Source organism: Carcharhinus amblyrhynchos, chromosome 15, assembly GCF_965287045.1.
Source record: "Carcharhinus amblyrhynchos chromosome 15, sCarAmb.v2.hapA, whole genome shotgun sequence".
Classification (NCBI taxonomy): domain Eukaryota; kingdom Metazoa; phylum Chordata; class Chondrichthyes; order Carcharhiniformes; family Carcharhinidae; genus Carcharhinus; species Carcharhinus amblyrhynchos.
In genome coordinates, this window is record NC_137338.1 from 5,938,778 (window position 1) to 5,963,314 (window position 24,537).

General features: G+C 43.7%; 1 protein-coding gene across 2 annotated transcripts in view; it reads left to right on the plus strand.

Moving 5' to 3' along the window:
• The first annotated feature begins 902 nt into the window (after nt 1-902).
• cxadr (CXADR Ig-like cell adhesion molecule) overlaps nt 903-24,537 on the plus strand; it is a 98,703-nt gene continuing 75,068 nt past the window's right edge. Inside the window, exon 1 of one of the 2 annotated variants that reach the window (XM_080203378.1) lies at nt 903-1,068. In XM_080203378.1, the coding sequence (XP_080059504.1) occupies nt 996-1,068 (73 nt within the window). In that variant the 5' untranslated portion in view covers nt 903-995. The remainder of the gene's footprint in view (nt 1,069-24,537) is intronic. The other variant, XM_080203377.1, reaches the window with a different exon arrangement.

The following is a 24,537-nucleotide window of genomic DNA, read 5'->3' on the forward strand; positions in this document are numbered from 1 at the left end:
AGCACCGCTGCCTCACAGTGCCAGGGACCCGGATTCAATTCCAGCCTTGGGTTGCTGTGTGTGTGGAGTCTCCCCGTGTCTGCATGGGTTTCCTCTGGGCGCTCCGATTTCCTCCCACAATCCAAGATGTGCAGATTAGGTAGATTGGCCATGCTAAATTGCCCTTCAGTGTCGGGGGGAGATCAGCAGGATAAATACGTGGGGATAGGGCCTGACTGGAATTGTTGCTGGTGTAGGCTCAATGGGCTGAATGGCATCCTTCTTATGCAATGTAAGGATTCTAATGAGCCAATTGCCTTATAAGTGCATCCAAAGGTTTGTGGACAAGGTTGATTGGTTATGCTAAATTGCTCCTTAGTGTCAGGGGACTTAGTCGGGTAAATATGTGGAGTTACCCCAAAGTGCGGCGGATGCCAGGGCAGTGGGTAAATTTAAAGAGGAGTTATACAGATTTTTAATTGGTAAGGGTTATGGGGAGAAGGCAGCATATCAGTCATGATTGAATGGTGGAGCAGACTCCATGAGCTGAATGGTCTAATTCTACTGCTATATCCTATGAATTTGTGGGAATAGGGCCAGGGTGGGATTGTTGGTGCAGGCTCGATGGGCCAAATGGCCTCCTTCGGCACTGTAGGGATTCTGGAATTTTACCACCCCGCCCACCATGGGAATCAGAGCGGGCGAGGGGCAGAAGGTGGGAAGGTCCGTTGACTCTGGGTGGGATTTTCGGGTTGTGAGGCTGTAAACTGCCACCCTGTGCCTCTAGTGAGCCAAATCCCTCTCGAAACCCTCAGTGGAATCCGCCCCCAACCCGCCCTCGGGCTGTGTACTGCAGATCCCAGCCCCACTGGCTGTGAGGAAAGACGTTTCCCCCGATGTGGCCATTGTCCCTTTGCATCGATAGGAATGAAAGGTGGTTGCCAGGGTAACGAGGCCGGAAATGACGGTGGATGGGATGGAGCAGGTAGTTTGCAGTGTTGGGAACAACCTGAGCAATGGATACAGTGGCAGCAATGGATACAAGGCGGAGGGCACTGGCTACATTGATTCTGCTCAGCGTTCTAGCAGGTAAAAGGCAGCCTCAGACAGACAGGAACAATCCTCCGGAGCGATTAGCTCTCTCTCTCTCTCTCTTCCTCTTAAATCCCACATTTTTTAGCCGCTCCTGACTTCTCTCTCTCTCCTTCCACCTCTCCCTCCCTCTCTCCGCTTCTCTTTCTCATTGCCCTTCTTCTGACGTCTTTGTTTTTTCAAAACAAAAGCAAAAACAAACAAAAAATCGCCTCGAACTTTTTGGAACTCCACGCAACTTCAGTGTTTAGGGTGAAATTTCCCCCTCACTTGCAAATGCTTCGTATTAGCCAGCGTTCAGTTGTATTCGTCCCCTCAATCTGCGAGTTGCTGCTGTGTGTCCCTCACCTCAGGGGAGCGGTGCCAAGGTTTCATTCTTCTTTCCGTCTTTTGTGTTTTATTCATTAGTTCGAAGCTGCCCCTTTGAACTGCGCTCGGTGGAAAGCTGCCTCTAATCTGCTGTCAGCACTGAGAGCGCCTTCGTCCCCCTTTTTATCTGGCTCCCAAACATTGCTGTATCTTGTGTGTCTGCAGTAATACTTTGAGATTCCCCCAAATTCTGTGTGTGTGTGTGTTTGTTTTTCTTTAACCATTAAAGAAATCATTTGTGTGAAGGGAGACAGCTATTTTTGTGAGCAAGGTCACAATTCGAAGCAGAACAGTTATTTGTTTTTGGACTAGACCTTGATTATTTTGCGTATGTTTTTTTTCATAATGAATGTGATTAATTGTTTTTGCAAGAAAAGGCATACATACATGCATTCAAAAACGCAACTGTTATGTTTTGGACCAGATTTTGTTGTTTTTGTTTATTTTCATAATTAATATGAAGGGTGCCAGCTGTTTTGAAACATTTTAAAAAATATATTTCTGGATTTACGCAGCACTTCCAAGCAAAACAATTCAGTGTTTTTGTATTGAATCTTGGTTTGTTTGTGTGTGATTTTTTTTTTAATTATAGAGAGGTTAGGGATGAGGGGATTGAGAATTGGTTTGGTGTGAGTTGATACAATCTGCTATTGTTGTATCAGTGCTGATTGTGCTGTCTGCTTTTGGTCTGGCAGCAGGAGATGAAAAGCAGACTGCCACAGCCATAGGATTTATTGTCTTTGCCTCCTCACTGTCAGACAATGCCCGACTGTCAATGACTGCACGGGATAGATGTGGCAATGAAGCAGAAATGCATCTCATACTCGTGGGAGACGGAGTGACTCAGATAGTTAAAGGGTTCAGAAGGTAAATTCTGAAAGGCAGTATAGCAGAATTGTACTCAACATCAACTCGCCTTTATAATATGCCTTTCCCGTAGTGAAATGCCTTTTATGCTGAGTGGCGTTTTCGAATCCCTGCAAAAAATGTTATCTTTTTACAAAAAAAAGGTACTTTAATATGTTCGGAGAGGTGTTTATAAGTTTAAAATGTTAAACTTCTCTCTGCCTATAAATTATCGGTTGTTAACACTCATGAAAACAAGTACACTTTTTTTTGGGAATGAAGGTCATTGAGTGTTGTGCCATTTAGAACTAGTTCAACTTAGTTCAATAGACTCAAAACCAATATTTTAAAGCCCTCTTATTTGAGCTGAACTGTTGTAATCAGAGCAGTGGAAGCCCTGTAGATACAGTTTTTAGACACGAGTACTACTCAATTTGTGCATGTGGAAAACTCCCCTTCCCTATCCGGTTGACTGAGATTCTGATATTGCTTAGGTGTTGTGGAGATGGCATGCATATGTGTACTGCTTTCAGGAATGTAGGAAATGTACTTCCTCAGTATTGTGACCATAGACTGCACCCATTATGTACCTGCTATGAAAATTCCCTAGTAGAAAATTACAGAGGGAGATCTTACCTAGCACCAAGGAAATATGGAAACTAATATATAACATGGATAAGCTCAGCAGGTCAGGCAGCATCTGTGTAGAATCATAGAATCCCCACAGTGCAGGAAGAAGCCATTCAGCCCATCGAGTAAATGCAAAGTGATGCATTTTGGTAGATCTAATGCGGGGGGGAGCTAGATAATAAATGGCAGAAGAAGTATAGACATACAGAGGGTTCTGCAAGTCCACAGATCCTTAAAGGTGGCAACACAGGTGGAAAAGGTGGTGAAGAAGACATATGGCATGCTTGCCTTTATTGGACGGGGCGTACAGTATAAAAGTTGACATATGATGTTGCAGTTATATAGAACGTTGGTTAGGCTACATTTGGAATACTGCGTCCCGTTCTGGTCGCCACACTACCTGAAGGACATGGAGGCTTTGGAGAGAATGCAGAATAGGTTTACCAGGATGTTGCCTGGTATGGAGGGTCTTAGCTATGAGGTGAGACTGAGTAAACTAGGGTTGTTCTCCCTGGAAAGACGGAGGTTGAGGGGCGACCTAATAGAGGTTTATAAAATTATGAAGGACGTAGATAGGGTGAACAGTTGGAAGCTTTTTACCAGGTCGGAAATGACAAACACAAGAGGTCACAAGTTCAAAGTAAGGGGGGCAAGGTTCAATACAGATATGCAGAGGGCGTATTTTACACAGAGGGTGATGGGGGCCTGAAATGCACACCCCAGCAAGGTGGTTGAAACAGACACGCTGGGATCATTTAAGACTTATCTAGATATCCACATGAGCAGATGGGGAATAGAGGGATACAAATGGATGGTCTAGTTAGGAACACATGATTGGTGCAGGGTTGGAGTGCTGAAGGGCCTGTGCTGTTTTGTTCTTTGAATCTGTGCCGACTGTCCGACAAGAGTATCTTTCCCAGTCCCACCCTATCCCTGTACCCCCACACATTTACCATGGTTAACCCATCTAATTTACACATCTTGGGACAATAAGGGCAATTTAGAATGGTCACTTTCTAACCTGCATATCTTTGGACTGTGGGAGGAAATCTGCGCAGATACAGGGATAATGTGCAAAGTCCACACAGACAGTGACCCAAGGCTGGAATTGAACCTGGGTCTTTGGTGCTATGAAGGAGCAGTGTTAACCACTGTGCCACCATGCTGCCCTTAGCAGAAACAGAAGTTATGTTTTGAGTCCAAATGACCCTTCTACAGAACCTTTGTGCACTGTAAGCTTTCAATCAGCAAAGTGAGATTGAACATCTCTTTACTTATTTCATGATGTTAGTTGAGGGATAAGTATTGGCCAGGGAAATGGGGAGAACTCATTACTCTTCAGAATACTGCTGTGGAATCTTTCATGTTCAGGTGTGAGAAAGCAGCGTCTACCGACAGTGTGACACACCTTTGATGGAGGGGCAGTCTAGATTATGTGCGCGAGTTCCCAGCGTGTGCCTTGAACCTATGGCATTCTGGCACCCAAGCAAGTGTCTGGTCACAAAGATGGGATGTAAATAGATCCGTGCAGTGGTTCCTGAACTGTTGACCGTGATCCCCAGTGTGGTCATAGTTTGCGATTTTGTGGTCATGGTGGCTGTTGCTCAGTTGTCTGAGATTTGACAACTACAAGGTACCTTTGATGCTTTCTTTTGGTCCTCCCCATTTTCATTCTCAGGTCCGACAAAGTCTGAAGCGTTAAAATAGGACCTAGGGTCATGTTGGGAAATAGTTTGGAGCTGACCGCAGTAGCGGTCTCCGCTTAGTTGAAGTTGAAATTTACAGAATTTCTTAGAAAATGTTGTGAATGCTTAAAAATCTGAACTAAAACTAAATACTGAAAATTGTCTGCTAGCCACATAGCATCTGTGGGGAGAGAAACAGTGGATATTTCAAATTGATCACCCTTTGTTCCTTTCCATGAAGGTGAAGAATGCACATGTCCTTTCACCTTCTCTTCAGCCAGGTCCCCAAACACTCCTTTGCAAGTGAAACAGTGATTTCTTTGCATCTGCTGCTCACCGTGTAATCTCCTCTGCAATGGGAAGATTAGTCGCCGATTGGGTGACCACATTACCAAACATTGTTCAGTCTGAAAGTGTGCTCCTGTGCCTGTGGTCGCTGCCCCTCTCTCACACTGACCTCCCTGTCCTGTGTCTCTGACATTGTTCCAGTGAGGTTTAATTCCATGTTCGAGTTTATTCATTAGTGTCACGTTAACACCAATGAAGTTCGGGTAAAAATCCCCCAGTTGGCACAATCTGTCTGTTCGGGTACACTGTGGGAGAATTTAGTATTGCCAGTCCACCTAACCAGCATGTCGTTCGGACTGTGGGAGGAAACTGGAGCACCCGGAGGAAACCCACGCAGACATGGGGAGAGTGTGCAGAGCCTGCACAAACAGTGAGCCAAGCTGGGAATTGAACCTAGTTCCCTGGTGCTGTGAGGCACCACTGCTAAAAGAACATTTTTGATTAGAGACTTTGCAAACTTCAAGGTTGATTTCCATAGCTTCAAAGCACAACCACACTCGGGTGTTGGTAATAATTTTGATGTCACCATTTACAACCCCTTTAGATGTATCTCTTGATTTATCCCATTACCATCTACTTGCATCACCATGTCAAAGCAAATTACTGCAGATGCTGGAATCTGAAACTGTTCTCTGTTCAGCTTTGACAAAGGGTCGAAATGTCAGCTGGTTTCTTTCCTTACAGATGCTGCCAGACCTGCTGAGATTTTTCCAGCATTTTCTCTTTTGGTTTCAGATTCCAGCATCCGCAGTAATTAGTTTTATCCCGTGTTTGATTCAATGCCAGTTCTCTTCCAGGAAAGCCTACCCTGAAGAAGTACTGCCCTTCTCTCCAGCAAGATTTCCATACATTGTTTTCCCTGTCTCTCTCTCTCTCTCTCTATCTCTCCCTCTCTCTCTTCCCCCCCCCCCCCCAAACCAACTTAACTGTTTTTCATTTCTCTCTTAATATTGGAAAGAACTTTGACAAAGGGTCGTCTGGACTCGAAACGTCAGCTCTTTTCTCTCCTTACCGATCCTGCCAGACCGACTGAGATTTTCCAGCATTTTCTCTTTTGGTTAGTTGCACCACCATCCATTTTGTCATTTAACTTCTCCTACTTCCACCCAAGACGCACCCTTTCTTATAGTCCTGCCCTCAATTCTTATCTCAATACTTGCTTAAAACCTGTTCGACCTCTTAATGTTTTTCGGCTCTTGAGACTGGTCAGTCAACAAGCTGAAGCATTTCCTCCTGTTTCCCTCTCTGCCCAGATACTGAGTGTTTCCATCATTTTCTGTTTTTTTTACTTTAACGCCTGATCAGTGTTTGCACATTGACCAGCGCAGTATCTAAAGCTGCGTTGATTCGCATGTTATCAGTGGAGGGTTAGGCTGAAGTCAATAGTTTCATTGTGAAACCTGCAGAGAGAAGCAGAGTGAGATTAACATAAGTAGACAATGGGTACATTTGGGTTATTGGCGTTTTTTTTTCCATTAATGCCTTTCATTGTTCACCAGCGAAATGTGTTACTGCCTCCTCATTGAGCCTACCAGCACATGAGTTGCATGATTCAGTAACATGCTGACGCTAAACAAATATATTCAAATAAATCATGACCTAAGTAAATGAAGAAAAAACAGCTGATACGCACAAAATTAGATCACCACTGCGCAATGCACCATTAAGCTGGCCTTTAGTCTTGAGACTGCACTCTGTTTCCAGTGAATATTGTCAATGTTTTCTGAACTATCCATCTGGACACGCAGGTTCATTATCCGTGTTGTATGGAGCCCCGCAAAGGGCTAACATATGCTGGTCAATTGCAACTCCCGCGTTACCAAAGTGGTTTCTCTTGTTCCAAGTGCAGCATTAAGGGAGTGTTGCACTGTCGGAGGTTCCGTCTTTCAGATGAAATATTAGCGGCCTTGCAGCCATTCCCTCCCCCTGCCAGTTTGGCACATTTTGAAGAGAACCAGGGCTGTTCTCCGGTTAATATAAATCCATCAACAAACATTATTTCAACTTTCAAAAAAAAATCTTGACCATTAAAGTTTGATTTTGGGGACAGCCTGTTTGTGTATTTACCTGTTCATTTTATGCATTACAATTGTGACTGCTGCATTCTGAAATTTGATTAAAATTTAAGTGCAATTTCATTAATGTTAAACTTAAAATTGTGTCAAGTCAGAAGTAATTTATTTCTGTTGTGAAGTTGCTCTAATTTTCCTCCTATGTTTGTTGTGTGACATGGGTGCTTTCTCTGTGTCACCACGACTATTTTAGCTGCCATACCCTTCACTTCCAGCTCAATACTGATCACTGTTGATGAAAAATATGAGTAACAACATAGCATTCATGGGTGGCACTGGGGTGCAGTGGTTAGCACTGGTACCTCACAGCGCCAGGGACCCGGGTTTGATTCCTGGCTTGGGTCATTGGCTGTGTGGAGTTTGCACATTCTCCCTGTGTCTGCGTGAGTTTCTTCTGGGTGCTTCAGTTTCCTCCCGCGGTCTGAAAGGTGCGCTGGTTAGGTGCATTGGCCGTGCTAAATTCTCCCTCAATGTACCCGAACAGGCGCCGGAGTGTGACGACGAGGGGATTTTCACAGTAACTTCATTGCAGTGTTAATGTAAGCCTACTTGTGACTAATAAATAAACTTCTACTTCATGTTGCATCCTTAATGTGGTCGCACATTCCATATCACTCTGGCAGAGGTGAGAGAAGAATGGAACTTTCAGACTGAGGAATGGTAGCGAGAGCTTTATCTGGTTAAGATTAGACTGTAAAAATAATTGTGGTTAATGATCAATTGAGGCTGGCAAATATTTACAGAACATTAAGCACCCTTTTCACCTGGAGTAAATTGCTGTTAATTTTTTTCCATCAAGTGCTGTGTAGTTTTTGTACACCTTACAGTAAATCAGTATTGCGCTGCATTTGGAAACTTTTTAAGGTGTTTTACCTCTGTGGGATAACAGTAGATTAATTCTGATGGTTTCACTCTCCTTCATGCCCTGAAGGGAAGATTCTACAGATTATGGGTTGCACAGTGGTTAGCACTGCTCCTTCCCAGCACTAGGGACGAAGGTTGTATTCCAGCTTTAGGTGACTCTGTGGAGTTCATATGTTCTCCCCTTGACTGTGTGGGTTTCCTCTGGCTGCTCCGGTTTCCTCCTATAGTCACAAGTGTTTATTTATTAGTTGCAAGTAAGGCTTACACTGCAATGAAGTTACTATGAAATTCCCCTAGTCACCAGGTCCTTCACCTGTTCAGGCCAATGCACCGAACCAGCATGTCTTTTCAGAATGTGGGAGGAAACTCATGCAGAAACAGGGAGAACGTGCAAACTCCACACAAACAGTGAACCAAGCTAGGAATCGAATCTAGGTTCCTGGCACTGTGAAGTAGCAGTGCTAACCACTGTGCTGCCCGGTATGGTTAGGTGGATTGGCCATGCTAAATTGACCTTAGTGTCAGAGGGATTGATGTGGAGGTACCGGCGTTGGACTGGGGTAAACACAGTAAGAAGTCTCGCAACACCAGGTTAAAGTCCGACAGGTTTATTTGGTAGCAAACGCCACTAGCTTTCAGAACTGGCTGTTTCTTCATCATGACTTTAACCTGGTGTTGTGACACTTCTTACTGTGCCGGGGGATTAGCAGGGTAAATATGTGGGGTTGCGGGAATAGGGCCTGGGTGGAATTTGATTTGATTTATCCAATCAAATATCCATAGAATCCCTACAGTAAGGTGGATTGACCATGTTAACTTGTCCCCCAAAGGGACACGTTAACGCGGACAAGTGGATTAGCTGCAAGCAGGACTATGGGCAAACGCAATGGGCTGAATGTCTCTTTCTGCACTGTAGGGATTTGATGGTATGATTCTATGGAATGGCCTGTGAATTCTGCTTTGCTGCAGTTTGATCAGAGTTTGCTCTATAACACCTTGCTCACGGTGTCAGATAACAGATTGGCTTCTGTGCACCCTGTTGTTGAACCTCTGCCGTAGCGATGGTAAACACGGTCCCAGCTGAGAAGCTGGCAGAGCAGGTTTCTTTACAATTTAATAAAAAAGTTATGTTGTACTTTGTGCTTGCCAATGCACTTCAGGCAACAGGTTACTTCAGTATAGCCATGACACTGCAGCAACATTGTACCAATGCCAAAAAAACCACCTAAACGATTTCCCTGCTCCTCTTTAATGAGTTCCCTGTGATCTATTAGTATTGTTGCATAGTGATTATGTTACTGATCAAATATCTGGAATAAGTTGTAATTTTATAATGCCTTTAACATTGTAAAACCTCAAGATCCTTCACAGGGGCATTATGAAACTAAAGTATGGTACCATAAGGAGATGACCAAATGCTTTAATCAACAAGGTAGATTTTAATGAGCATCTTAAAGGAGAAAAGAGGTTTATTGGCGGCATCTCTGAGCCATGCAGCTGGCACAGATGGTGGTGGAGGAGGAATGACATTGAGGAATAAAATTTGGAGATGAATTAAAAGTTATGAAACTCAGCTGCAGGAGTTGGGGGAGGGGGGAGAGGGAAGCCACAGATGGAATTGTTTGATTTGGTTTATTATTGTTGCATGTATTAACATACAGTGAAAAGTATTGTTTCTTGTGCGCTATACAGACAAAACATACTGTTCATAGAGAAGGGAAGGCGGGAGTGCAGAATGTAGTGTTATAGACGTAGCTAGGGTGTAGAGAAAAATCAACTTAGTGCAAGGTAAGTCCATTCAAAAGTCTGATGGCAGCAGGAATGAAGCTGTTCTTGAGTCGGTTAGTACATGACCTCAGACTTTTGTATCAAACAAAGCTGAGACTTTCAAAATCAAGCTTTTTTTAGTCATTTGGGAAATGTGGATTACGTGATTCGCTCTGAAGTGAAATATCAAAACTATTCAAGGATAAAACTCACCACCAGCTGTTCAGGATATTTAGCAATGGACAATAAATGTAGCTGGAGACATCCAAGACACATGAACGAATAAGGGGGAAAAAAAGGAAAGAGATTACGCAGGTTGATGTCATCATTTAGCATTACCAATATTACTGTGACCTTCCAAACTTCACCATCACATGCTGAAGGCTGGAAAGGGAGCTTGGATCCTCTAAGCAAGAGCAGAGAGTTACCCCAGCTGATCTAGCAGTCCTGGCAAAATATCCACAGAAGTTGCATCAGAATTTATTCTTCACATAAACAATACACTTTAACCACGATATTCCCTTTTTTCATCTTCCACCTATCCAATTTAACTTTGAACAATAGCCAGTGCTTCAAACTAAATCGGGAAATGAATTTCACAACCTTCCCAGCTCTTGCATAAGTGAATTCCTCTTGATTAAATGCATGAGATTTGCTGATCATGAAGTGATCACGTATCACGTACTAGCTCTTTAGTTACAGGAAGCAGTCTGCATCCTATTTACCCAGTGGCATTCTACTCTAATTTGAATGCTTCTATCTAAGCCTTCGATTTGATTATGCTTATTTTTCCTCCGTTCTTGAGAGAAGGGGCAACAATTCTGCCTTTAGAATGACTTGCCTAGTGATGAGATGGATTTAAAATGTTGGACTTCGCAGTGAGAAAAATAATATTGCAGTGGGGAGAATGTAACTCTTAATTGGGTGTGCTTTTAATTTGGTTTTGGGAGTGTTTAGACTTGTATTCAAATAGTCAACCATTTGAAAGGTTTCCACTGATGGTTAAATAGTTGCTTCGTAGCTAACTTGGTTTGCCAACTGTAAACAGGATAACTATCCTAACTTCCTCATCCCCATGTGCTTGCTTACTTAAAATTTTCAGAACTCTTATTTAATTATTCTTGATCAGTCAATGATCCCTGCAGAGCAGAGAATGTAATAGTCCTGAGAAGCATGAGACTTGCATAATTGCATCCAGCATGTCGGTGTTTATCAATGGGATTTTATTGGTATGTGTGGAAAAATTCTTGCAGCGTCCATTCCCCATCATCTGTGGGGGAATAACATCTACTGTGCAATAAAACTCCACCTTCCAAACCCTGAAGTGGGAGAGAAATGTGTAGGTTTGCCATTCAGAATCGCTTAATTAAAGCTAATGAGTCCATTTTAAATTTTCTTTTAGTGCTAAATTCTTGAGTACTTTATGTTGCTTGCATTAAAGTTATTGACCAATTGAAACATTTTTTACTGGTCTAGCAACCCATTCAGTATACTGGAAGCTCTTGCACAATATTGAGACATCTGTTGGTTGGAGGTTTTATTTTTTACTAGATGCCTTGCCAATAATTAAAGGCTGGTTAATTTGCATTTGAAAAACACTTGGCATTATCAAGAGCAAATTGGGGAGGGGGGGTGCGGAAGTAGTTTAATTCCAATGAGATCACTATTTGTCTTTTATATTTTTATAATTAAAGGTTCAAAGGAACATAAACGTAATAGTTGAGAGTAAATCCTTGCTCTCTCTCGTGCTCTCTCCATCCTTGGGTTACAAATTAGAACGTGGTGGAAATTTAGAGAATCTCAATTTCGCCAAAGGTTTGGAAAATAGCGTTTTTTCAATAACTTTGGGTCATTTTCCAGCTTTGGCTGTTCTGTTTTCCTCCCACAATCCAAAGATGTGCAGGTTAGGTGGATGAGCTAATAATAAAAATGCATGGGGTTATGGGGATAGGGCAGAAGGAAGGGCTTGGGGGAATATTCTTTTGGAGAGTCAGTGCAGGTTCCGTGGGCCAAGTGGCCTCTTTCTGCCCTGTAGGGGTTCTGTGGTTCAATGGAACCTAAACACTGATGTGGATTGGTTGGACTTGAGCAACCTGTTTCTGTGCCTCATGCCCTACATGAGCCAAAGGGCCTCTTCCTGCACTGTAGAGTTCTATGAATCGATGATTACCAAAAAAGTACTTAATTGGTGGTGAAGTGATTTGGGATGCCCTGAGATTGTGAAAGGAGCAATAATTTTTTTTAAGCTATAAAGTTGTGCCGGCACTGTAGAAATTTATCTTTCATGGTGTAAGTCCTACACATCATTACCACTGAACCGTCAGCTGTACAGGAATTCTGTAGAATTTTCACTTGTCTTCACTATAGACGTGTGTATCTTTTTATTTGCAGTAAGAACTCTCAGAACACCCAGGTTAAAGTCCAACAGGTTTATTTGGTAGCAAAAGCCACTAGCTTTCGGAGCGCTGCCCTTCGTCAGGTATTTGGCCAGTGCAGCAGATATGTGAGGTTTTCATTCCATGTCTATTTTAAAGTCTCTGGTATATCTTACAGATTCTGTCCCACTTTTTAAAAATATTTTGACTTGTAAATAACACTGCATTTCAGTCCAAATAATTATCTGACTTGTGGGAGTATTTTTTTAACTAAATGGAATGCTTCTGAGTTGCAGTCACTGTTGTAAAGCTATCAACACACTTGCATAATAGACTTGATTTGCATCTATTTCTTAATTATTCTTCCCACTGATACTGGTACCCCACCTATAATTGCAAACAATTACAAACTGAAGTGTTAAACAACTCCTCCTTATTATTAACCAAAAGAGAAAATGCTGGAAAACCTCAGCGGGTCTGGCAGCATCTGTAAGGAGAGTAAAGAGCTGCCAAAGCATCACCTGGACTCGAAACATCAGCTCTTTTCTCTCCTTTATAGATGCTGCTGAGATTTTCTAGCATTTTCTCTTCTGGTTTCAGATTAATTATAACACACACCTAGTTAGGTGCATTGACCTGAACAGGTGTTGGAATGTGGTGACTAGGGGATTTTCACAGTAACTTCATTGAAGTGTTAATGCAAGGCTTACTTATGACTAATAAATAAACTCTAGATTCCAGCATCCACAGTAATTTGCTTTTTATTCATTATTATTACCTTTTTTGTTCTGTTCCTTTTCCCCCCTCTCGTGTCTCTCACATTTGAGTCCTCTGCCACCTTGGAGATGCGTACAACGAGGTAATTGCGAGTATTGCTGGTCTAGGGCACTCCTGTCTCTTTAAGGTGCTTTGTTCTGGTCAAGAGGGGGCTGGGAGTGTAGAGAGGGGGTGCACAAGAAGGCTGGAGTATGATCCTGAAATATGGAGAAGACTGTGATTTAGTGGCAGGGTCCCTGTTGGGTGTTGAAAGATCAAAATAAATTCTTGGCGGGGTTGATTAATCATTGTGACACTTTGGAATGCAGATTTAAGCAGCATGATGCGTACAAAAGAGGTCTCATTAAAGGGGGATTACCATGAAGGATTAACCTCCAATGGTTTTATCTGTGTGTTGCGGAGCTGCTTTAGGAGGTACTATAGCCTCTGTTTCCCCGACTGAGAATGCATTAGGTTGACCCAAGAACTTAGGTGCTACCGGACAAAGGCTTCCTGTTCCTCGTCAGGCCTGCTGGTCTGCTCATGGGGTTCAATGTGCTCCGGGTTGGGAGAAAGGTAGCAGTGAGGAGTCCAGGGCAAATGATTTTGCCACACCCTCGGGCTGTTCACAAACTAATGGTTTTGCAGCCTCTGGGACTTGTTATTTAGAATTGCCGTTGCGGATGTTAGAGGCCAAGTTTTCATTTTTTTTATTCTTTAATTGGGTGTGGGTGTCACTGTTCATCCCTAATTACCCATGAAGCATGTAGTTTGCTAGCTGTTCCAGGGGGCAATTAAGAGTCAACCGCATTCCTGCGGGTCTGGAGTCGCATAAAGTTTATTCATTAATGTCACAAGTAGGCTTACATTAGCACCACAGTGAAGTTACAGTGAAAATCCCCTAGTTGCCATATATTCCGGTGCTTGTTTGGGTACGCTGAAGGAGAATTTAGCACGGACAATGCAACTAACCAGCTCGTCTTTTGGATTGTTGGAGAAAACCCATGCAGAGACGGGGGGAACGTGCAGACTCCGCACAGACAGCGATCCAAGCCAGGAATCGAACCTGGGTCCTTGGAGCTTTAAGGCAGCAGTGCCAACCACTGTGCCATCATGCAGCCAATGCATATATGCATGTTCTGGCAATCCCTACTGTTGGCTTGTCAATTAAGAACTTGCTCCAAAAGGGTGTAGACCAGACCAGGTAAGGACGGCAGATTTCCTTCCCAATAGGATAATAGTGAACTTGTTGGATTTTTTGCAACAATTGACATTAGTTTCATGGTTACCCTCACTGAGACTAGCTTTAGATTCCAGATTTATTAATTGCAGTTAAATTCTACAATGTTTTCAGAGCATTATCCTGGGCCTCTGGATTGCTAAATTCAGTGACATTACCACAACACCATCATGCACCCCAAGTGTGACCACAGGATTTGTTCTGTGCTCTGCTTTCTTTTTACCTATCTTTATGTAAAATGATAAATTGCTTGATAATGGACTGATGTGGCATCTGTATGTTGCTTGTGATCGGCAACAGTAGTGAAAGCAAACTGAAAGAACAATATGACAGGTGAAAGGGACAGAGTTATAGAATCACTTGGAGTATAGTCGCCGCACTACCAGAAGGATGTGGAGGTTTTGGACAGGGTACAGAAAAGATTTACCAGGATGTTGCCTGAGGTGGAGGACATTAGCTATGAGGAGAGGTTGGAGAAGCTTTGTTTGTTCTCACTGGACCGGTGGAGGTTGAGGGTCATGGACATAGTGGATAGTCAGAAGCTTTTTCCCAGGCCAATTACTATGGGCGTAGGTTTAACATGCGAGGGGCAAGGTTTAAAGGAGATGTACGAGACAAGTTTTATTTTCTACAGAGGGTGGTGGGTTCCTGGAACTCGCTGCCGGGGGAGGTAGCAGAAGCAGATACGACAGTGAGTTTTAAGGAGTGTCTTGACAAATACGTGAATAGGATGGGAATAGAGGAATGTGGTCCCCGGAAGGGTAGGGGGTTTCTGTTCAGATGGGCAGCATGGTTAATGCAGGCGTCAAGGGTCTGTCCCTGTGCTGTAGTGTTCTTTGTTCTTATGGAGTTTTACAGTCTTCTGGTACGGCCCATCATTTCTATGCCTGCTCTTTGAATCAATAAGTTCCAATCAATGCAATTAATTCTGTTCCCGTGCAGCTGAAAATGGCTCTTTAATGCACTTATTGCCCATCTCTAACTGCCCTCCATTTCAGAGGGCATTTAAATGTCAGTCACATTGCAGTGGATCTGGAATCACGTGTAGGTCAGACAGGGTAAAGATGGCAGGCTGATCTCCTTCCCTAGAGGATATTAGTGAACCAGATGGGTTTTTAACGACAAGCAACCGTAGGTTAACAGTCATTGTTAGATTTTTAATTCCAGATTTTTTTAATTGAATTTAAATTTCACCGTCTGCCATAGTCAGATTTAAACCCAGGTCTTAGATCATTATAGCCCAAACAGGTCCTTCGGCCCACAAGTTGCACTGATCATATCCCTACCTGCTAAGCCTATCTATAACCCTAAATCCCATGTATTCACTCAGAAGTCTCTAAAAGACCTCAGCGAGTTTGCCGCCTCCACCACCACCGATGGCAGCCGATGCCACTCACCCACCACCCTCTGAGTGAAAAACTTACCCCTGACATCTCCTCTGTACCTGCTCCCCAGCACCTTAAACCTGTGTCCTCTCGTAGCAGAACAGTCTTGCCCTTGACCACTAAATTACTAGCCAGGTGACAGTACTGCTATGCCACTGCCTCCCCAGCATACTCATTTGTTGGCAAGCTGCTGCTTAGTTCATCATTTGAAATGCATTGAATGTTGTGAAGTTGCTGTTGACCTAGTAGATATGAACTCTGCTCGCAAGAAGTTCTCAAATCCCTCCCTTCTAACAATGTGATAATATTAATTGCTGCCAGTCAGTCTCTCTGGCACTGAAAATTAATTGTGCAGTCTCGTTCCTTCAGGTTTTAATTGTTGTTGGAGATTTTTAAACTGTAAATGTTGAAATGGTTTAATTTTTCTGTGTCTCGTTTCTCTCCATCCAATCTGTCATTCCTCTCTTTCTCTCCATGTGCCTGATTTGACTTGGAACTCCCCCATCGTTTTTCTACTTCCTTTTCAGCCCCTGTCCCTGTGTGGTAAGGAGATATCCAGCCATTTTTCGTAGAAGTTCCAAGGTAGTTTACTTTGGCATGACCAGTTTGTTGTTTCAGCAAACTAACCTGGCAAAAAACCATTCCAGACTGCAAAGGCAAGTTTAACTCACTGGTTCTCAAACTGTAGTCTGTGATGGGGTCTAAAATGGAAGTGGGGGCCTGGAGAATTCACCTTGGAAATGTTCACTGAAAGCCTCTGAAAACCTAATAACAGGGGTAAGAACTTTCAAGGAGGGCCGCCCCCTCGTGCGTTTTGTTTGAAGGAATAATGATGCCAGGAAACAGACTCTCTGTGGAGCTGTCCCTCCAATCACAGATTGTCTTCCCAATGGGACTGCTCTAGCTTCTCCAATCACAGTCCCCTCCCTCATGCTCCTTGCCTTTCTGATCTTGTTCATTTTACTTTGCTGGGGTGTCCAGCTTTCTTGGGCAGCAGCAGGGCCTAAATGTTAGGCAGGGTGTTGTCCTGAGCTTGTGGTGAGTCCTTCCAGCACTTTTGTTGAGCTCCTCGCCATTGTGGGTGGTGTACTGCCGGTCCAGCAGAGCATCTTGCCTATCTCCGAGTCCACACGTTTACCTCACTACTTGCCCTAAGCTACACATCTAGGGATACAAACAGACAACTTAGCGTGCCCAATCCAGCTAATCTGTACATCTTTGGATTTGTGGGAGCACTGGAGGAAATCCTCGCAGACACAGAGAGAGAGTGCAGACTCCACAAGATAGTCATCCAAGGCTGGAATCGAATCTGGGTCCGAGGCACCAATGCCAACCACTGTGCTATTATGCCGGAGGTTTGATGCGGGTCGTCTAGTTGTCCAGAGCCACTTTGTGGGAGCTCTGGATTCTTGAATGTGGTCAGATATGAGTGTTATTCATGCTAGTCACACCCACTTATGATAATCCTTGCATACTGAATGGTAGTCATGATGTGGACATGTTGGCATTTGACTGGGGTAAACACAGTTAAGAAGTCTCACGACACCAGTTGTTCCTTCCTCACCTGACGAAGGAGCAGTGTTCCGAAAGCTTGTGGCGTTTACTATCATAATAAACCTGTTGGACTTTAACCTGGTGTTGTGAGACTTCTTACTCGATGGTAGCCAGTGGAAGTGGCTGAAGGGGAAACTGGCTTTGGAAGAGCGAGTCTTGGTGTAGGACTGACTAGGTACCAGTCGCTGGGGCTGCTGTCTGTTGCAGGAGTCCCTGTGGGTTCTGCACACTTTCTGTTCCACGTTTGATGCACCGCAGGCAGAGGCTTGTGCGGTCTCTGAGCCTGGGAAGTGTAAGGGAGTCTGTCTATAACTGTCTAGGTCAGGCGGGGACAGGTTTGTACCTTGGGAGGTGCTGGCAATGGAGGACAGCAACCCAGACTGTGGTAATTAATTGATATTTCTAACGAGGTGTTGTAAATCACAATTAAGTTGCAAGGGTGTTATTTATCCTACATAGTGAGGAAGCACTTGGCAGAGTTGTCAGTGAGACTCACTTGGCTTACAATTAAAGTTCCTTGAAATTCAATATTGAATCACCTTCTTTATGTAAAACTCTCTTTTGTGGATTTACTCCTATTCTCCTTCCCGGTAGCAATTCCGTTTCACTTCCAATATGTCATGTAGTTGGAGTTTGAGATGATGGGGCGGCACAGTGGTTAGCACTGCTGCCTCACAGCACCAGGGACCCACATTCGATTCCCAGCTTGGGTCACTGGCTGTGTGGAGTTTGCATGTTCTCCCCGTGTCTGCATGGGTTTCCTCCAGCTGCTCCAGTTTCCTCCCACAGTCCAAAGATGTGTGGGATAGATAGATAGATTGACAATGCTAAATTGCTCCTTGGTGTCAAATGGGATTAGCTAGGGTAAGTGGGGTTTATGAGGGGGTAGGGCCTGGGTGGGATTGTGGTCAGTGTGGACACAATGGGCCGAATGGTCTCCTTCTGTACTGTAGGAGTTTATGATTCCATGTTATTATAAATATGGAATTCAAATTTGTGGAAAATGATACTAAGAAACTATGGACAAATGGTATTCTGGACAATTTGCATGTAAACCAGAAAGGAAACCCAAAAATCGAAGAGTAGCCCTCAGGAAAATCTCGAGTTCTTGGCAGCAATACTTTGATCCATGGCGTGCAAAGACTTTCCAGGGTACTGTGAAATAACAGAAGCTCTTGCTTTGCTAAGGTGAGCCAGTTGGTTACTGTTTTATTTCTGGAGTGAGAATGAAACAGAGAATTCTCTCACCTGCAAGTTCAAGGGAGCCTGGTACACAAATCTGCAGTGAGGTGGTGATCTGATGGTGGGCACTGGCTCTGGAATTGGACAACGTAAGTGGATTAGCAGGAGCCTTAATGGATGATCCCTGAAAGAGGAGGCGCAAAGCCCCAGAATGGATTCGCGTGGCTAAGATGGTGGGGGAGGTGGTGTAGGCATTTGGTCAGCCTTGTCCATGGATGTGGAAAGGTGCCGGAACGTTTGGGCTCCTGGACCCAAGACTAAAGCCGAGGTGGTATTTTGTGGTAGACATCAGGCAGTGTGCATGTGACAAGGGGTGATACAGTGGACCAGTGGTTAGCACCCCTGCCTCTCAGTGCCAGGGGTCCAGGTTCGATTCCCAGCTTGGGTCATTGTCCGTGTAGAGTTTGCATCTTCTCCCATGTCAGCTTGGGCTTCCTTTGATTGCTCCAGTTTCCTCCCACACCCAAAAATGTGCAGATTAGGTTCATTGCCCCTTGGTGTTTGGGGGATTAGGAAGATAAATATGTGGGGTTATGGGGGTAGGGTGGGATTGTTGTCAGTGCAGACATGATGGGCTGAATGGCCTCCTTCTGTACTGTAGACTCTATGATTCTAAGTGATATTCCAGTGTAGACAGGGCAGGAAACAGTTAAGGGGTGGGGGGTCATCACACAGTTCAGTGATGTGCAATGATGAGTGTTATTTGAGGGTTACCAACAGGCGCTGCAGAGCCTCATCCCACTTCATTAACAACAGGGAGATTTCATGCAGAGTATGCATGTTGCTGCATCTGGCTGACTGAAAGTTGGAAGTTTTCATATCCCTGATTCACAAGGTTCACTATCGCACAGCCCTGGGGGAAAAAAAAATAATGCAAGTTCTTTTAGCAGGTCAGGCATGAGCTTTGTGTTCTGAAGTGTAAATATGCAAGGAGATTTTAGTGTGTTAATTTAGACAGGGAGTCCGTGATTACCATTGTAAAGGGTTCCTTCAACCAACAGACTTTGAGAGCCACTGGTGTAACTAATAGGAGGACGTCTCATGGCGTCTGCTGTAGCAGAGTTTTGGCCCATTTAATTTTCAAAGCGTTTTGCTTTGTGACGCTAACTAGTTTTGATGACTGGGGCGGCGGCTAGTGCAGCCACTGTGAACAGACCGTGTTTTTGTTTGGGGCGAAAGGCTTAACTATATAATTGATGCTTTGGCTTTCAGCATTTAATTGGTAGCTTCTCAGTGGGTGAATAATGCATAACTTGACACTTTTTGTAAAATGGGTAAGTACTCATTCCACAGTTCGGGTCTAATGTGCGGGTTCGACTGTTGGAGAGTTGTCTCTGGCAATAAGACGCCTATTCTTTGGTTACAGGGTTATGGGTTACCTTCCTGACAGGGTGAAACCAAGGAGACAAAAGTGGATTGACCAGAGCTCAAGTTACAAGATCAAATGCTGATTATATTTGAACAGTTTATTGATGGTTCTGTGGTTGGTTGTTTCATGGTCTGTTAAATGAAATAAAGCTTTCTCTTCAAAGCTTTCTCTCTTTTAAAATTTCTGCTTTTCTCCCTCCTAATCTTATTTCTCAAACACTGGAGTAATTTTGTTTTAAATGTTAAAAGTAAACCTCTACCGCTCTGCATTATTGAGGCCAGAAGGAGTGTGATAGAAAACAGACTTCGGTGTCGTATGGTCTCTGGGTTTATTTACGGTCACTTTCATAGGAATTAATGTGGGCGGGCGGTGGTCAAGATTTACACTCACAAGATAACAAGACAGGCCAGTCGCCCATCTTGGCCAACTCATCTAGAAAGAGCCATAGATCAAAGCATTACAACAGATTCCCTGTGTTCATCCCCTTGAACGTTTACTGTCTTTTAATGGAGGTTTCTAAATAAAATACCTGTCCTCCTTTAAAATTGAAGTGTTTCTGTGCACAGTTCCCACTTCCATAATGCAAACACAATATAGGGGGAACTTAGAGGGAAAAAAAGAAACATTACTAGCAATGATACCCAAGCTGAAGTTGTAACAAACAGGAAAACTGGTGCTCCTTTCTTTTGTGGAGGTGAAGTTTCTGGGATTGAACTGAGGGAGATAGAGTCATGGAGGTTTACAGCATGGAAACAGGCCCTTCGGCCCAACTTGTCCATGTTGCTTTTTTTTAAAACCCCTAAGCTAATCCTAATTGCCTACATTTGGCCCATATCCCTCTATACCCATCGTACCCATGTAACTATCTAAATGCTTTTTAAAAGACAAAATTGTACCTGCCACTACTACTACCTCTGGCAGCTTGTTCCAGACACTCACCACCCTCTGTGTGGAAAAATTGCCCCTCTGGATACTTTTGTATCTCTCCCCTCTCACCTTTAAACCTACGCCGTCTAGTTTTAGACTCCCCTACCTTTTGGGAAAAGATATCGACTATCTAGCTGATCTGTGCCCTCATTATTTTATAGATCTCTATAAGACCATCCCTCAGCCTCCTATGCTCCAGAGGAAAAAAGTCCCAGCCTATCCAGCTTCTCCTTTAAAACTCAATCCATCAAGTCCTGATAGCATCCTAGTAAATCTTTTCTGCACTCTTTCTAGTTTAATAGTATCCTTTCTATAATAGGGTGACCAGAACTGAACACAATATTCCAAGTGTGGCCTTACCAGTATGTTGTAGAACTTCAACAAGATGCCCCAACTCCTGTATTTAATGTTTTGACCGACGAAACCAAGAATGCCGAATGCCGCCTTCACCATTCTGTCCACCTGTGACTCATTTTCAAGGGGTAATGAACATGTACCCCTGGATCTCTTTGTTCTGTAACTCTCTCCAATGCCCTCCCATTAACTGGGTAAGTCCTGCCCTGGTTCAGTCAACCAAAATGCATCACCTCGTATTTGTCTACATTAAACTCCATCTGCCATTCATCAGTCCACTGGCCCAATTGGTCAAGATCCCGTTGCAATTTGAGATAACTTCCTTCACTGTCCACTATGCCACAGTCTTAGTGTCATCTGCAAACTTACTAACCATGCCTCATGTATTGTCCTCCAAATCATTAATATAAATGACAAATAACAGTGGACCCAGCACTGCTTCCTGAGGCACACCGCTGGCCACAGGCGTCCAGTTTGAAAAACACCCCTCTACAACAGAAGCCAATTTTGTATCCATTTAGATACCTCGCCCTGGATCCTGAGAGATTTAACCTTATGAAACAACCTACCATGCGGTACCTTGTCAAAGGCCTTGCTAAAGCCCACGTAGGCAACATCAACTGCACTGCCTCACTACCTTCTTGGTTATCCCTTCAAAACAAAAATCAAATTTGTGAGGTATGATTTTCCACTCACAAAGCCATGCTGACTGTCCCTAATCAGTCCTTGCTTCTCTAAATGCCTGTAGATCCTGTCTCTTAAAATGCCTTCCAACAGTTTATCCACTACAGGTGTTAGGTTCACTGGCCTGTAGTTCCCAGACTTTTCCCTGCAGCCCTTTTTTAAATAAAGGCAAAACATTTGCCACCCTCCGATCTTCAGACACCCCACCCGTGACAATCGATGATTCATATATCTCTGCTAGGGGACCTGCAATTTTTTCCCTAGCCTCCCACAATGTCCTGGGATACACTTCATCAGGTCCTGGGGATTTATCTATCTTGATGCACTTTAAGACTTCCAGCACCACCTTCTCTAATATGTACACTCCTCAAGACATCACTATTTACATCACTATTTATTTCTCCAAGTTCCCTAACATCCATGCTTTTCTCAACAGTAAATACTGATGAGAAATATTCATTTTAGGATCTCACCCATCTCTTGTGGGTCCGCACATTGATAACCTTGTTGATCCTTAAGAGACCTTACTCTTTCCCTTGTTACTGTTTTGCCCTTTATGTATTTATGAAAGCTCTTTGGATTCTCCTTTCCTTTATCCGCTAGAAAAACCTCGTGTCCCCTTTTAGCCCTCTTGATTTCTCTCTTAACCCTACTCCTACACCCCCTGTACTCTTCAAGGGATTCACTTGACTCCAGCTGCCTATGCATGTCATGTGTCTCTTTCTTCTAATTGACCAGGGCCTCAATATCCTGAGTCATCCAGGGTTCCCTACTTCTGCCAGCCTTACCCTTCACTCTAAGAAGAATGTATTTACCCTGAACGCTGGGTAACACACTTTTGAAAGCTTGTCACTTACCAGACGTCCCTTTGCCTTCCCACAGACTCCTCCAATTAACTTTTGAAAGTTTCTGCCTGGTACCATCAAAATTGGCTTTACCCCAATTTAGATATTTAACTTTTGGGCCAGACCTATCATTGTCCATAGCTACCTTAAAACCAACAGAATTATGGTCACTGGTCCCAGAGTGATCCCTCACTAATACTTATGTCACCTGCCCTTCCTTATTTCCCAAGAGGAGGCCAAGCTTTGCCCCCTCTCTAGTCGGGCCATCCACATACTGAATGAGAAATTCCTCCTGAATGCACTCAACAAATTTCTCTCCATCCAACCCTCTAATACCATGGCTGTCCCAGTCAGTGTTGGGAAAGTTAAAATCTCTGACTATTATCACCCTATTTTTCTTGGAGCTATCTGTAATCTCCTTAGATATTTGTTCCTCAATTTCCGCCGACTATTTGGGGGCTTACAGTACAACCCTATCAAAGTGATTTCCGTCATCTTATTTCTCAGTTCTACCCATAGGCTCAGTGGTTGAACTCTTGGATATATCCCCTCTCAATACGGGGGGGGGTGATGGTTTCCCTAATCAAAAGTGCAACCCCCCGTCCTCTCTTACCTCCTGTTCAATCTTTCCAAGAGCATCTGTATCCTGGAACATTGAACTGTCAGTCCTGTCCCTCCCTTCACCATGTTTCAGTTATTGCTATAATATCCCAGTCCCACGTACCCATCTATGCCTGAGTCCATCTGTCTTGCCCGTCAGGCCTCTCGCATTGAAATAAATGCGGTTTAATCTGGACTTCCCATTCTCTCTGTCTTGCTTTTGCTTGATTTGTATGGTACTAGGATTACTGACACTGCCTTTACTACTAAATGTGCTCTCTTTAACTTCTGTGCTGTCCTCAAACTTCTCTTCTGTCTCCCTACTGCTTTGGATCCCACCCCTCTGCCAAATTAATTTAAACCCACCCAAGTGACTCTAGCAAATCTCCCCACCAGGATGTTAGTCCCCCTCCAGTTCAGGTGTAACCCATCCCTCTCGAACAGGTCTTTGAGAAGTTTTGATGGGATAGGTGTAGAGGTGATATTTCTCCCAAAACAATGGGTCATTAAATATTTGACACAAAGGGACATGGGGGTGCTCATGCACAAAACACACAAAGATAGCACACTCAAAGCTAACCCACAGGTGCAGCAGATAATTGGGATGGCTAATGGAATGTTGGTCCTTACTTCAGGGAAGTTGGAGTATAAGAGTAGGGAAGTCTTGCTGTTATGAGCAGCTTTGGTCCCCTTTATTTAAGGAAGGATATTATTTCATCAGCATTCATAGAAGGTTCACTAAGATGATCGCTGGCATGGCTGGATACTCTTAGCAGGGAAAGCTAAACAGGTTGGGTCTCTGTTCATTGGAGTTTCTAAGAATGAAAGGTGATCTCATTAAAACAATTGAAATTCTTAAGAGGCTTGACAAGGGGAAATGCTGAGAGGATGTTTCCCCTCGTGGGAGAGTCTCGGGCCGGAGGGCAGAGTCTCTGAATAAAGGACTGCCAATTTAAGACCAAGATGAGGAGGGATTTCTTCTGAGGGTTGTGAGTCTTTGGAACACTTTGCCACAGAGCTGTGGGGACAGAGCCCTTGAGTGTATTTAAGGCTGAGATAAATTTTTGATCAGTAAGGGAATCAAGGGCTACGGAGAAAGGACAGGAAAATGGATGTGAGGGATGTCGGATCAGCCATGATCCCACTGAATGGTGAAGCAGGCTTGAGGAGCTGAACAGCCACGTCCTGTCCCTGTTTCTTCTGGCGTTATGAGTCACTAACAAATCCAGTCAGGAATTCAGAAAAAATACCTTGACACAAGAAGATTGAGAATGTGGAACTCTTTGTCAAATGCAGTAATTAAGTAAGTGACTTGATGCAGTTGTGTTTTCCCAAAATGCCACAGATAGGAGTGACCACTACAGTCTGTTCGGAAACTAAGTCCCATCATACTGGCCATACCCACCATCCTGTCATCTGGCACTCCTCTCCACCCCAGTAATGTGGCATTACTAATAGTTTCAGCTAATTTTCCAGGGATAGAACAATTGTTCATAGTATTTTGTATACTTCCAATTGCAAATAAATGATTTTGAACAGAGCAAAGCTTGATGT